Raw genomic sequence first — 15,417 nt, forward strand, 5'->3', positions numbered from 1 at the left:
TCCTTTGCAACTTTATAACCAAGCTGAGATTTCTCTGATTTGGCCAGAAAAGTCTTCCAAAAAAGACCAGTTTCATCAACATTTGTTGGTCACAGTAGGGGCCCCCTTCCAAAAATTTCTTCAAAATCTCTGGATAATTTGCAGCTACCTCCTTATCTACACTTGCAGCTCTGCCTGTGATTCTAACATTATGTAGGCTATTTCTATTTTTGAAATGCTCAAACAATCCAGCACTAGCATGGAATTCTTCTTTTCCATCATTGATAGCCCTTTCTTTTGAGGTTTCAAAGAGACTTAATGCTTATGATTTAAAAAGTCAGTGCTTTACGTGGATCCATTTTTGGTTACAATCTTCGATCCATGTAGAATTAAGTCTCTGTAATTCAATCATTATAATACTTTCATTTCAAGTGGTCTGCATGCATGATGAACTCGAAGCAGCCTTACCTTTCTCTTTGTATTCAGCAGCTTTGCTTAAAATTTCTATTATAGTTGATTCAACCCAAAAAGTTCTTCAACGTCATTTTGATTTTCCATGGTGCTGTGCGCAAAGAATACATTTTTATGGATGACAGTACCACACCACATTGTACACAAGAAGTAGAGATACTTCTGGAGACCTAGCATATTAATCAAATTGAGTGGCCAGCATGCTGCCCAAATCTCATAAATTAAAGATGCCAAACAATTATATTCTTGGTTTCATCCTTTATCCAAGCGTAGCAAAGCTTGCGTGTGAAGTTACTTCATGACTGGCTACTTGTACATAGAGGCTAATGACTTCATATCAATTGCCTTAGTATCCCATAATGTAAAGCATATATCCTTACAGACATGTATAATGCTATATATTATGGGAAATCCACTACTCAGACTAAATGGTTTTGACCTTTATTGAGGTATCATCAGTGGGATCCATTCCCAGAATTGATACCATCATCATCAATTTCCTGCCATGTACCCTCAAGGGGTTTATAGGATATGATAGTACTACATGAAAAATTTGCATCATTACTAACTTCCTATGTACAATTTTCCTCCAAATCAGTCTGTTATTTGTCAAGACTCCAACATTATCAGATCTTATATTTCTGTCGTCTAAGGCACTTTATACAGTATCAATCCACCTATATCTAGGTCTTCCTCTGGGTCGTTTTTCCTGCCAACCTGGCAGAGAACACTTGTTTTGCTAATCTTTCCTTGCCCATTCTATTTAAGTGACCATACCACCTGAGATTAGCTCTGCTAATGCATTCCTGGATGCTGACAATGTCAAGTTCTTTCCTAATATCCTCGTTTTTAATTTAATATGATATTGCCATTGATGCTATCTGTTCATGCCTCTAAACTTTCTCAGGACTCTCATACCTGTGGTCTCTAGTCTTTGGTCAAGTGTGTTACTTCTGACCCAGCTCTCAGATCCATAAGTTAAAACTGGTTTGAACACTGTCTTGTATATAGGTAGTTTAACGTTCTGACTAATTTCTCTCTTATTCCATATGAATTTATTCAATTGACTTCCTACCATACCAGCTTTGTTAATTCTGTTGTCTATTTCTATATTTAATTTACCATTAAATATAGAAATAGTGATATATAATGTGTGATTAATGATAAATAGTGATATATAAACATAGAATTCGTGCCTAAGTAGCTGAAATGTTTTACTTGTTCCACAGGTTCTACATTCACAACACAGTTGACATTTTCATTGATTCTGCCTATTTTCATTGTCTTTCTTTTTATTGCTGATCTTCATACTATATCTATTACAACAGTCATTCAATTTAGTTAGGGAATTTTGCAGACTTGTAGCAGATTTATTAAGAAGTATAACATCGTCCACATAAAGCAAAGAGCTGACATTAACATCTCCAATTTTGATATCATGTTTAATACCACTTTCCTTCATAATATGATCCATATAGATAATGAATAACAGAGGGGATAATGTACATCCTTGTCTCACACCAGATTTAACATTAAACCATCTTCTTGTACTTCCTTCAATTCTAATTGTTGACTTACAACTCAAATAAAGACTACGTATTGCTTGATATAATGCCCATTGACACCATATAACTGTAGCGTATTGAATAGCTTCTCTCTTGGCACCTTGTCATATGCCTTTTCCAAATCGACAAAACTTAAATACAGATCTTTGTTATATTCCCATGATTTCTCCAATATTTGTCGTAAAGTGAAGATCTGATCCTGACAGCCTCTATTTGACCTGAATCCAGCTTGTTCTTTACCAAGCTTTTCTTCCACAATTTTTCTCAACAGTTTCTCAAGTATACTTGCATATATCTTGCCAGGAACACTCATTAGGGATATACCTCTGTAATTCTCACATTCAGTTTTATTTCCCTTTTTATATATGAGTACTATGAGAGCTCTACTCCAATCATTGGGAATTCGTCCCTCTGTCCAGGCATTCTGAACTATGCAGTGCAGCCACTGTAAGACTTTTATACCACCATGCTTCAGCATTCCTGGTCGAATATCACCTACTCCTGCTGCCTTTTCACATTTCAAGCCTTTGATGGCTTTTTCTACTTCTGGTATGGATATGTATTCCTGACTGCATGCCTGGTCAGTGTTTTTTACCACTGTGCTGTCATCACTGCTTGTTTCATTTAGCAGTTTTTCAAAGTAATTACTCCATACTTCAAGGATATCTTTTTCTCCTGTTTTCATGTCACCTTTATCATCTCTAACTCCTTTTACAGCACTCTTTCCTCCATTTCTAAGCTTCTTCAACAACCTCCAGAACATCTTACCACCTTGTTGATATTTATTTTCTACGTTCTTGCCAAAGTCCTCCCATGACTTTTGTTTAGCTAGTTTTACACAGTGTTTCGCTTTCTTACATTTGTCTCTGTATTCTCTAAGAGCACAAGCTGAGTTATTTGCCAGGAACTTTTGATATGCTTTCTTCTTTTCCTTCACTGCCTCTTTAACATCCTGTGTCCACCATGGAGTTCCGATTTTTCTATCCTTGCAGACAATCTCACCACATGCCTCTCTGGCTGAATCAATCAGGGTTTTCTTCAAGGCTTCCCACTGAATCTTCAAGGTTTGGTTCCTAATCTAAAACTCTTTCATTTTTTCTTCAATAATCTTTGTATATTTTAGTCTATAGTTCACATCTGAGAGCTGCTCAACTTTTATTCGCTTTAAATCTTTCATGCATGTTATTCTTTTCAATATGAAATTCAATTTTATCCTGCTCAAGACTAAATAGTGATCACTTCCAATTTCAAATCCTCTGTACACTCTGGTGTCCTGCACCAGTGGGAAAACATCACTATCAACAATAACATAGTCAATGATACCAAGGTTGAAGTAATGCAGAAGTGATGTGTCCATATACCAAGTAATCAGAAAGTGTCGCACCTTATTACTAAAATACTCTGGGTGAGAGATAGATGTTGAAAGTTTTTTCACTTGGTTATACTATAAATTAAACATGCCAAGAAATTATATTCTTGGTTTCACCTTTATCCAAGGATAAGCAAATAAAGTTTGTGTGTGATGTTATTTCATGGTCATGGAAAGACTGGTAAGATCATAGAAAATAAATATCAAGAGGATGGCAAGATATTCTGTAGGTTGTTGAAAAAGCTCAGACATGGAGGAAAGAGTGCTATAAAAGGAATTAGAGATGCTAAAGGTGACATGAAAACCGGAGAAAAAGATATCCTTGATGTATGGAATAATTACTTCGAAAAATTGCTAAAGGAAACAATCAGTGACAGCACAGTGGTAAAAAAAAAAAACACTCAATCAGCATACATTCAGAAATACATATACATTTCTGAAATAGAAAAAGCCATCGCAAGCCTAAAATGTGGAGAGGCAGCTGGAGTACATGATATTTGACCAAAAATGCTCAATATGAAAGTATAAAAGTCTTACGGCTGCACTGCATAATTAAGAAGTGCTGGACAGAGGGATGAATTCCAGGTGATTGGAGTAGAGCTCTCGTAGTACCCATAAATAAAAATGGAAATAAAACAGTGTGAGAATTAGAGATATTTCCCTACTGAGTGTTCCTGGTAATATTTATGCAAGTATACTTGAGAAATGGGTTGAGAAGGACTGTGGAAGGGAAGCTGGATTCAGGACAAATAGAGGCTGTCTGGATCAGATTTTTACTTTACAACAAATCATGGAAATGTAATATAGATCTATATTTAAGTTTTAGATCTGGAAAAGGCACATGACAAGGTGCCAAGAGAAAAGCTGTTCAAAATGCCAGAGTTGTATGGTGTCAGTGGGGCATTATATAAAACAATACTAAGTCTTTATTTGAGTTGTAAATTCAGCAGTTAGAATTGAAGGAAGTACAGGAAAATGGTTTAATGTTAAATCTGGTGTCTGTCAAGGATGTAAGTGGTATTAAACCTGATATAAAAATTGGAGATGTTAATCTCAGTTCTTTACTTTATGCAGATAATGTTATACTTTTAAAATAAATCCAGTACAAGTCTACAAGATTCCCTGACTAAATTGAATAACTATTGTAATAGCTTTAGTATGAAAATCAGCAATAACGAAACAAAGACAATGAAAATAGGCAAAAACATTGAAAATATCAACTACATTGTGAATGGAAAACCAGTAGAACAAGCAAAACATTCAGCTACCAAGGCACAATTTTTAGTGAAGATAAAAAAATTAAATATGCAAATAAACAACAGAATCAACAAAGCTGGTATGGTAGGAAGTCAACTGAATAAATTTATATGGAATAAGAGAGAAATTAGTCAAAACACTAATTAGCTGTATGCAAGATAGTGTTCAAACCAATTTTAACTTATGAATCTGTTAGCTGGGTTAGAAATAAAACACTTGAGATCACAAATATGTAGTTTGTCCTTAGTTTTTGGACACCAGTGTAGAACAGAGCTCTGAGCTGGTCCTGCATTGATGATCTACGAAAGGCATAGAAAAAGTTCCTCTAGTTAGTGACTAGAATCTGACTTCAGTCCTTCTTTGGTCAGCCTGATTCTCCTTCCTGCTTTTTTTGTTTTTAAAAGAACATTACAGATTACAGGGAGAGGGGTAAGGGCACTATAAACCAGAAAATTATCTCAGAAATCTTTCAGTGCACATTCTTTGCATTTCAAAAAGCATTGGGTTAGGATATGCACTTTATGAATTTTTGTGCATATATTATGATGTTGATTATGTTTAGGGGTGCTGAAGGGTCAAAGTTGTACAACTCAGGAGACCTCCACATAGCCTTTAAAGGAATGGGGAGAACCGACCAGGGCTTCTGACCTAATGTCCAATCCTCACCTTCTCGTGGTGCACCCTGTTGGGTATCTACCTGGATACTGAACGAACGAAGATGGGCTGGCAATTTGGGATTTAGCTGACCAAATTGTATTCCTATTGGTTAAACCAATATAGAAAATTATGGTACAACATGACAAAATTTCATGCTGGCTGGGGGCGTCGCCTGGTTAAACAAGGTCCCCGTTGTTTTCGCCAGGGTACCAGAGCGAACAGCGAAAAGTGACCTACTGGAACAAATCTGAAAACACACCCCAATTCAACATCACCATTTCTTTGCCATCATCAGCCTGAATGGCAAAGAAATGGAGTCAGCAGAGGAATTAGATAAGTACCAGATCGACATAATAGGGGTGACTGAAACAAAAAAGACAAAAACTGGTGAGGTCTTTCTGAGCAATAAATATAAAATGTTATATTCAGGCAATGACAATCAAGGAAAAGGAGAAGCCATAGTATTCAACACAAATTATGAGGCTCATCTTGAATGGCAGGCAGTGTCAAGTAGAGTGATTTGGGCAAATATCAGAATTGGGAACTGGACAGTGAGCCTTATTTGTGCCTATGGTCCCACAGAAGGTTCTACTAAGGTAGAAGTGGAGGAATTTTTTGATGCTCTAGAAAAAGCTACTGACACAGTGAAAAATGAAAAGTTAGTCCTTGTTGGGGATCTAAATAGCAGAGTAGGAAGTGATTGTCAGACATGCATACAAAAATGTTTTGGGAAAATTTGAAGAAAAAGAGCAAAGCTAATAATAATGACAAATACCTGTTGGATTTCTGCTCAGGACATGGACTGGTTATTACTAACACCATGTTCCAACATAAAAATGTGCACAAATTCACATGGAAAGAAGAGGCAAGGAATAAGAAAAGTCTCATTGACTATGTTATTTTTGATAGTGATGTTTTTCTCCCTGGTGCAGGACACCAGAGTGTACAGAGGATTTGAAATTGGAAGCGATCACTATTTAGTCTTGAGCAGGATAAAATTGAATTTCATATTGAAAAGAATGACATGTAAGAAAGTTTTAAAGCGAATAAAAGTTGAGCAGCTCTCAGATGTGAACTGTAGACTAAAATACACAAAGACTATTGAAGAAAAAATGAAAGCGTTTGAGAACAGGAACCAAACCTTGGAGATTCAGTGGCAAGCCTTGAAGAAAACCCTGATTGATTCAGCTAGAGAGACATGCGGTGAAGTTGTCTGCAAGGATAGAAAAATTAGAACTCCATGGTGGACACAGGAAGTTAAAGAGGCAGTGAAGGAAAAGAAGAGAGCATATCAAAATTTCTTGGCAAATAAGTCAGCTTGTGCTCTTAGAGAATACAGAGACAAATGTAAGAAAGCTAAACAGTGTGTAAAACTAGCTAAACAAAAGTCATGGGAAGACTTTGGCAAGAACATAGAAAATAAATATGAAGATGGTGGTAAGCTGTTCTGGAGGTTGTTGAAGAAGCTTAGGAATGGAGGAAGGAGCGCTGTAAAAGGAGTTAGAGATGATGAAGGTGATATGAAAACAGGAGAAAAAGATATCCTTGAAGTGTGGAGTAATTACTTTGAAAATTTGCTAAATGAAACAAGCAATGCTGACAGCACAGTGATAAAAAAAAAAAACACTGACCAGGCATGCAGTCAGGAATATATATCCATACTTGAAGTAGAAAAAGCCATCAAAGGCTTGAAATGTGGGAAGGAGTAGATAATATTCGACCAGAAATGCTGAAGTATGGTGGTATAAAAGTCTTAGTTTTATAGCATTCTGAACTATGCAGTGCAGCCACTGCACTGCATAGTTCAGAATGCCTGGACAGAGGGATGAATTCCTGATGATTGGAGTAGAGCTCTCATAATACCCATATATAAAAAAAGGGAAATAAAGCAATGTGAGAATTACAGAGGTATATCCCTACTGAGTGTTCCTGGTAAGATATATGCAAGTATACTTGAGAAACGGTTGAGAAGAATTGTGGAAGAAAAGCTTGGTGAAGAACAAGCTGGATTCAGGCCAAATAGAGGCTGTCAGATTCAGATCTTCACTTTACTACAAATAGTGGAGAAATCATGGGACTATAACAAAGATCTGTATTTAAGTTTTGTCGATTTGGAAAAGGCATATGACATGGTGCCAAGAGAGAAGCTATTCAATACGCTACATTTATATGGTGTCAATGGGGCATTATATCAAGCAATACTTAGTTTTTATTTGAGTTATAAGTCAGCAATTAGAATTGAAGGAAGTACAGGAAGATGGTTTAATGTTAAATCTGGTGTGAGACAAGGATGTACATTATCCCCTCTGTTATCAAGAATCATTGAAAATGTGAACTATGAATGGAGAACCTGTGGAGAAAGTAAAACATTTCAGCTACTTAGGGACGATTTTTAGTGAAGATGGTAAATTAAATATGGAAATAGATAACAGAATCAACAAGGCTGGTATGGTAGGAAGTCAATTGAATAAATGCATATGGAATAAGAGAGAAATTAGTCAGAACACTAAAGTAGCTGTATACAAGAGTGTTCAAACCAGTTTTAACTTATGGATTTGAGAGCTGGGTCAGAAGTAAAACACTTGACCAAAGACTAGAGACCACAGATATGAGAGTCCTGAGAAAGATTAGAGATGTGAACAGATGGCATCAATGGCAATATCATATTAAAAACGAGGATATTAGGAAAGAACTTGACATTGTCGGCATCCAGGAATGCATTAGCAGAGCTAATCTCAGGTGGTATGGTCACTTAAACAGAATGGGCGAGGAAAGATTAGCAAAATGAGTGTTCTCTGCCAGGTTGGTAGGAAAATGACCCAGAGGAAGACCAAGATATAGGTGGATTGATACGGTACAATGTGCCTTAGACCAGCGCTTCCCAAACTGTGGGGCGCGACCCCCTTGGGGGTCGTAGGTTTTGTTGAGGGGGCCGTGAAATAATGAATACAAGTTTAAAATGTTTTAAGACTAAGTAGATTTTTTTTTATTTTAAAAGAAACGTATTTAACTTTTATTATTTCTTTTTGTTATTTTAATGCAAAAATTCCCACCTTGGTGTTGGTTCACAAACTTTGCTTCCTGCGTATTTCGGCGCTTAATGAATATTAGTAAATATTGTTTATTCATATGTTTCATTTCAAAGCAGTGGTTAATTGTATTTACTTCGAATGCTCTCCAGGGAAGCTCCAAATCCTCCTGTCCCTTTCATCACGCATTCGTAATCAGGAACTGTTGATATTGAATTTATATACATATCAAAACTCGTTTTATATTATCACTGTCATCCGAGCTAGTTTTCTGTTACCAATAAAAGTTTCGCATATACTTCACACATGAAAAAAAAGCTTAAACAAGTTCATGTGGGGAGATTGTAACTCGCTTGCAGTGGTTAACAACACCCCTCCCTAACAACCACTATACTGCAGAGGCAATAAAAACAAGTACTTTTATTATGCCAGTGAATAAGGTATGAGGAGTCTGTGTAATATATTTCTCAAGAAATAGTGCAATTAGAGACAACTGGGATAAAAACACACTAATTAATGAATCACATGTCCCCTCATACAGAAACTATGCTGTATAGACTGAAACAAAACCATATGTTGCATGGGAAACACAGTATCTAACTAAAAACTATTGTTATTAATTAGATGTGTGTGAGTTTGATTTCCCAAGGCAGCAATAAAATTCAACCGAACATGTTAAAATTCGTAAAAGTGTTAAAACTAAGTAATATATATATATAATGAATGTTATGGCAGTTTCAAATATGGAATTTGGTTGAAGAGAGTTGCATTTCAACGCAATAGTCAGCTATGCTTTTATCTTTCGGTTGCCGATCTTTTGTTAATACCTAACCAATCATATGCACGTTTTAATAACCTGCCTTTGCTGTCTGTTTCGCGTTAGGATTAATTACCTTAAAGGGAGAAAAGTCACAAAAGAGAAAAACGTTCTTGGTGTGCCAGTATCGGTAAGTGGTGATATTATTTGATCTATTGTACGTTAAAAAATTTAACCCTGACATGGATAAGTGGCTGATATTAAAAAAAAAAAAAAAAAAAAAAATCCCACGAACAATTAGAAGAAGCAGAAACAGATTAAAAAAAAAAGGACAGTATTTCATATTTTACCAGAACAGCCCGCGTCGTCTTCAGAACCAAACGGTAAGAGGCAAAAAATGTAATACATGCATTTGATTTTTGCAATATTCGCTGGGTATGTTTTGTATTGAATATAAATACAATAAATATTATAATAATATATCTCTCTATTACGATTTTTTTTCGAGGGGGACCGTGAAATATTTTGATTTTTGCAAAGGAGGCCCTGACATCCAGAAGTTTGGGAAGCACTACCTTAGACGATAGAAATATAAGATCTGATAATGATAATATTGGAGTCTTGACAAGTAACAGATTGATTTGGAGGAAAATTGTAGATAGGAAGTTAGTAATGATGTAAATTTTTCATGTAGTATTATCATATCCTGTACACCCCTTGAGGGTACATGTCAGGAATTTGATGATGATGATATATGTTTAGAATATTTTGAAATTTAATGTTTTGTAATAATTTGAAATTTAGTTTTTTATGTAGCTTTCTTCAACATTATGCTTTTTTGAAATGAAATTATACAAAATTTGAAATGTGAAAATTGCAAAAGGGACAGCAGTAAATTATGATCAACTGAGGAGTGTATTGAGTTCTGTGCCATGTTATTGATTGTTGTGGGAAAGATATCGACATTACATGAGGAGTGTTTTAAAAAATATTTAAATGATTCCATATTGGAAATCCGTCATGGTTGTACAAAGAATAAATAAGATAGAAGTGAAATAGATGTGTAATCTTGCAAAAGCAGATGATGTCAGTTGTGAAAATTAATAAGAGGTTGGCTAGAAGAGTTGCAACTGTTGTATCGGAAAACTAAGTCTGATGTATAGAAACTGACTCTTCAAGCTGAAGACAACTTAAAAGAATTGTATAGTTAGTGACGCAAGTAAAAGAAATTATGAACATGGGAATATAGGAGAATAGAACAATCATTAAAAAGTTAAAATCTGCATAGTGTAAGTTAATCCTGTTTTAATGGATGTTTATCTTGGAAAGAAGTCAGCAGATACCCGCCCCCCCCCCCCCCCCTATGTCCATGTAATGAGTCACATATTTGTTGCCAGTATAAATTGGAAGAATATGATGCTCTCAAGTCAGTGCAACTGTGTCCAGATGATATGGCTGCGAGAAAGGAATTGACGGAGTTTGAAAAGGCATTGTGATAGGATGCTATGTTGCAGTCCTATCTCTTCAGCAAATTGTTGACAAAGTGGGGGCTATCCCAGGTCAACAATTAGTGATATACTGAGATGGAAATGTAGAGAGTTAACTGCAAGTGCTATCCACAGTGGGCAAGCAACCACACTGACTGAATGTGACTGCAGGGTGCTACGTAGGATAATATGTAAAAAGTGCCATTTGTTGGCTGACACATTGCAGAGTTCCGGGCATTGACTGCAACACGAATCTGCACAGAATCATTCAGAACCAAGGAACACAATATGCATGCCCTCTCACTACCTATACCAACATGCAACATCATCTTCATGGATGCAAAAAGTGCACAGTGGGATATGGAAGCTTGGAAAGCTGTGTTATGGAGTGATGAATCACGTTATACCCTCTCTTATCAGAGTGCGCAACCCCAACTATGAAAATCAGAAGTGGTGGTGTGATAGTATGAGCCCGTTTTTCATAGTTTGTCCTCAGATATCTGTTTGTGATGTTACAAACATTGAACTCCAAGAGATATCTGAACATTCTGGACAATGGAAAGCTTTGTACTTGATGGTGTTTCTGCTGAACTGACCATTATCTCTTTCAGCAAGACAATATGCTGTGTCATAAGGTTGCTGCTGTAACTGCATGGTTTGTGGAAATGAATATCGCCACACTTGACTGTCCTGCACAGAGCCCTGATATAAAGTCTGTTGAACATCTGATGAACTGATTAAAGGATGAGATTAAGGGATGTCTGCTCCACAACAGTCCAGGACCTCATTATATGCCTACAGGAAGATTGACCCAAAATTCTCATTGATTGCTATTGTATGCTTTTGAAAAGTATGCCCCATAGGATTACTGCAGACATCACAGTGAAAGGAGGTCTTACATCTTATTAAAGTGGGCATCATGGCTGTTTGTTCCTCACATTATGCTATCTGTTGACTTCTTTCGAAGCAGTGTATACTGGACTCCTATCACTCACAGAAGAAAGGATAAAAATCCTGATTTCCATAAACTAATGTATGTTTTGTACTTTTTTTTTTTCCATTTTTAGGCTTGTTAAAAAGTTGGGCATATGAATTCTTTCTGAATTTCAGAAAGAGTTCATATTTTTGTTTGCATGCTTAAAGCAGAAACAAATGTTAATCCAGTACTGAAGTAAATATTTCTTTATTAATTTATCTTACTTTACTTAATAATCTTATCACTATGAAACGTTTATAGATTTTTTTTTTTTTTTTTAGATTTGACTTCTTTCTAGTAAGCCAGAGTGTTCGTCAGGGAACTGTAAGTCCAACACAGTATAATGTGATATACAATACTGCAACCTTGCGAGATGAACACATACAGCGACTGACATACAAATTAACACATTTGTATTATAATTGGCCAGTAAGCATTCTTAATAAATTTATTCAATTCCAGAATGTTAATATTTATTCATTAATGAAACAACTTCTGATGTATTCTAACATCATCTATTAATTCTGCATTAAACAGTGTGTTTATAAAGTAACCTCATAACTTTGAATGGTTATGAATTATTTTACTTCATCTTCCTGTATATCTTTTATTTTTAACTGGTCAATTATAACTTGGTATAGGCTATTGCTCTGTGTAATATTCACTTTACAACATATAATTGCATTGTTTGTAGAACTCTTGGCTCCTTTTCCACATCTACTCAAAAAGGTCTAAGGCACCAAACATAATAAGCCACCAAAATGCACATTCTTCCTATCTTTTTAGACAATTTCTCTTAAAATAGAAATTCTTAAAATCAGATTTTTATTTTATCCTGAACCTGGCATGTTCTTCCTGGAATTTCTCTTTAGCAACTTCTCGTTAGCTTCTTTTCAATTATTCCTCTAAAAATCTTATCTGGAACACTTAGTAGGATAATCCTTCCATAATTCATTTGATTTAGTTAATTCAGTTTATTTCTTCTTGATAAATGAATACTATGAGAACTCAACTCTAATCAGGAATTTGCCATCTTTCTAGACCTGATGTGTAGTTTTTATATCTCTGAGTTTAGCTTCCTTTAATCTGAAAAACTACTAATTTTGGAATTTTAAATATTTCCTACTGCTATTCTGCCACTAATTACCTCATTTAATAATTTTATAAAGTAACTCTTTCAGGCATCTAGAGTTATGTTATTTAGATTTAGTATCGCCTTTATGATCATTGGTTCCTATTTTGATACACATACATCTGTTTCTCTGCTTTTAGCCTCCAAAAGATTTTGCTGCATTCATGATATTTATCTTTTATTGTTCCTGGCTTAGTTCAGTCCCCCCCCCTTATATTTTGCTTTGTTTTCTCTTATGGAAAAGAACAGATTTTCTGTATGATTTGTTCTTTACCTGGACTGTTTTCACCATAAAATTCTTGTTTGTTTGCTTAAGGACTGCTTCATCACCTGCTTTCCTGGATGAGTTTAGTCATTGTATCTTCAGGTTTAACAACTGTGACCCTAAGGTTTATTTATTGTAATTAAATACTTTCACCTTTTCTCCAATGGTTTTGTATATTTGAGTCACTCCCCCATTCAAGAGCCACCACTTTTATTGCTTTTAAAACTTTTCTCTGCATTTTTTTCATTGTTGCACAAATTTTTTATCCTACTCAAAACTAAGTGATGACCACTTTCACTTTTCAACCCATCTAAAGATATCACTATCAATAATGCTGTTAATAAGACTTCCTTATTTCTTTTATGTTTATATCATGTAAATTTATTTACAATTTTCGAAGTTTACTGGCAATGAAACTATTTGGAACAGGAATCAAAAAAAAAAAAAAATTAATATTTATATGTTAATGTTTTGCTGGGGTGCTTAAGGGTCAAAGCTGTATAACTGAGAGGAGACCTCCACATAGCCTTTAAAGAAATGCGGAGAACCGACCAGGGCTTCTGACCTAATGTCCAATCCTCACCTTCTCGTGGTGCACCCTGTTGGGTATCTACTTTGATACTGAACGAACGAGGATGGGCTGGCAATTTGGGATTTAGCCGATCAAATTGTATTCTTATTGGTTAAACCAAAATAAAAAATGATGGTACAACATGACAAAATTTCATGCTGGCTGGGGCGTCGCCTGGTTAAACAAGGCCCCCGTTGTTTTCGCCAGGGAACCAGGGCGAACAGCGAAAAGTCAGCTACTGGAACAAATCTGAAAACAAACCCCAACTCAACATCACCAGAGTTAAAGATCGGTACTATCAACGTAAGAAGCCTGAATGGCAAAGAAATGGAGCTAGCTGAGGAATTAGATAAGTACCAGATCGACATAATAGGAGTGACTGAAACAAAAAAGACCAAAACTGGTGAGATCTTTCTGAGCAATAAATACAAAATGTTATATTCAGGCAATGACAATCAAGGAAAAGAAGGAGTAGCCATAGTATTCAACACAAAATACGAGGCTAATCTTCTTGAATGGCAGTCAGTCTCAAGTAGAGTAATGTGGGCAAATATGAGAATGGGGAACTGGACAATGAGACTTATTTGTGCCTATGGTCTCACAGAAGGTTCTACTAAGGTAGAAGTGGAGGAATTTTTTGAGGCTTTAGAAAAAGCAACTGACACAATGAAAAAGGAAAAGTTGGTCCTTGTTGGGGATCTAAATAGTAGAGTAGGAAATGATTGTGAGACACAAAAATATTTTGGGAAAATTTGGAGAAAAGAGCAAAGCTAATAATAATGGCAAATATCTGTTGGATTTCTGCTCAGGACATGGACTGGTTATTACTAACACCATGTTCCAACATAAAAATATGCACAAATTCACATGGAGAGAAGAGGCTAGGAATAAGAAAAGTCTCATTGACTATGTTATTGTTGATAGTGATGTTTTCTCCCTGGTGCAGGACACCAGAGTGTACAGAGGATTTGAAATTGGAAGCGATCACTATTTAGTCTTGAGCAGGATAAAATTGAATTTCATATTGAAAAGAATAACATGTAAGAAAGTTTTAAAGCGAATAAAAGTTGAGCAGCTCTCAGATGTGAACTGTAGACTAAAATACAGAAATATTATTGAAAAGAAAATGAAAGAGTTTGAGAACAGGAATCAAATCTTGGAGATTCAGTGGCAAACTCTAAAGGAAACATTGATTGATTCTGCCAGAGAGGCATGTGGTGAGGTTGTGTGCAAGGATAAAAAAATCAGAACTCCCTGGTGGACACAGGAAGTTAAAGAGGCAGTGAAGGAAAAGAAGAAAGCATATCAAAAGTTCCTGGCAAATAAGTCAGCTTTTACTCTTAGAGAATACAGAGACAAATGTAAGAAAGCTAAACAGTGTGTAAAACTAGCTAAACAAAAGTCATGGGAGGACTTTGGCAAGAATATAGAAAATAAATATCAAGAAGGTGGCAAAATATTCTGGAGGTTGTTGAAGAAGCTTAGGAATGGAGGAAAGAGTGCTGTAAAAGGAATTAGAGATGATAAAGGTGAAATGAAAACAGGAGAAAAAGATATCCTTGAAGTATGGAGTAATTACTTTGAAAAACTGCTAAATGAAACAAGCAGTGATGACAGCACAATGGTAAAAAACACTCAACAGGCATGCAGTCAGGAATATATATCCATACTTGAAGTAAAAAAAGCCATCAAAGGCTTGAAATGTGGAAAGGCAGCAGGAGTAGATGATATTCAACCAGAAATGCTGAAGTATGGTGGTATAAGAGTCTTACAGTGGCTGCACTGCATAGTTCAGAAAGCCTGGACAGAGGGACGAATTCCCGATGATTGGAGTAGAGCTCTCATAGTACCCATATATAAAAAGGGAAATAAAACTGAATGTTAGAATTACAGCGGTATTTC

The 15,417-nt window shown here is 35.7% G+C and overlaps 1 protein-coding gene across 2 annotated transcripts in view; it reads left to right on the top strand.

The window, feature by feature from the left end:
- aub (piwi like RNA-mediated gene silencing protein aubergine) overlaps positions 1-15,417 on the top strand; it is a 196,283-nt gene that overhangs the window by 167,919 nt on the left and 12,947 nt on the right. For both annotated transcript variants that reach the window (XM_090400335.1, XM_090400336.1), the window contains exon 18: positions 11,829-11,976. In XM_090400335.1, the coding sequence (XP_090256461.1) occupies positions 11,829-11,976 (148 nt within the window). The remainder of the gene's footprint in view (positions 1-11,828; positions 11,977-15,417) is intronic.

The sequence above is a fragment of the Typopeltis vanoorti genome, chromosome 11 (genome assembly GCF_054136105.1).
Source record: "Typopeltis vanoorti isolate ZY-2024b chromosome 11, IOZ_Tvanoo_1.0, whole genome shotgun sequence".
NCBI classification, from domain to species: Eukaryota; Metazoa; Arthropoda; class Arachnida; order Uropygi; family Thelyphonidae; genus Typopeltis; species Typopeltis vanoorti.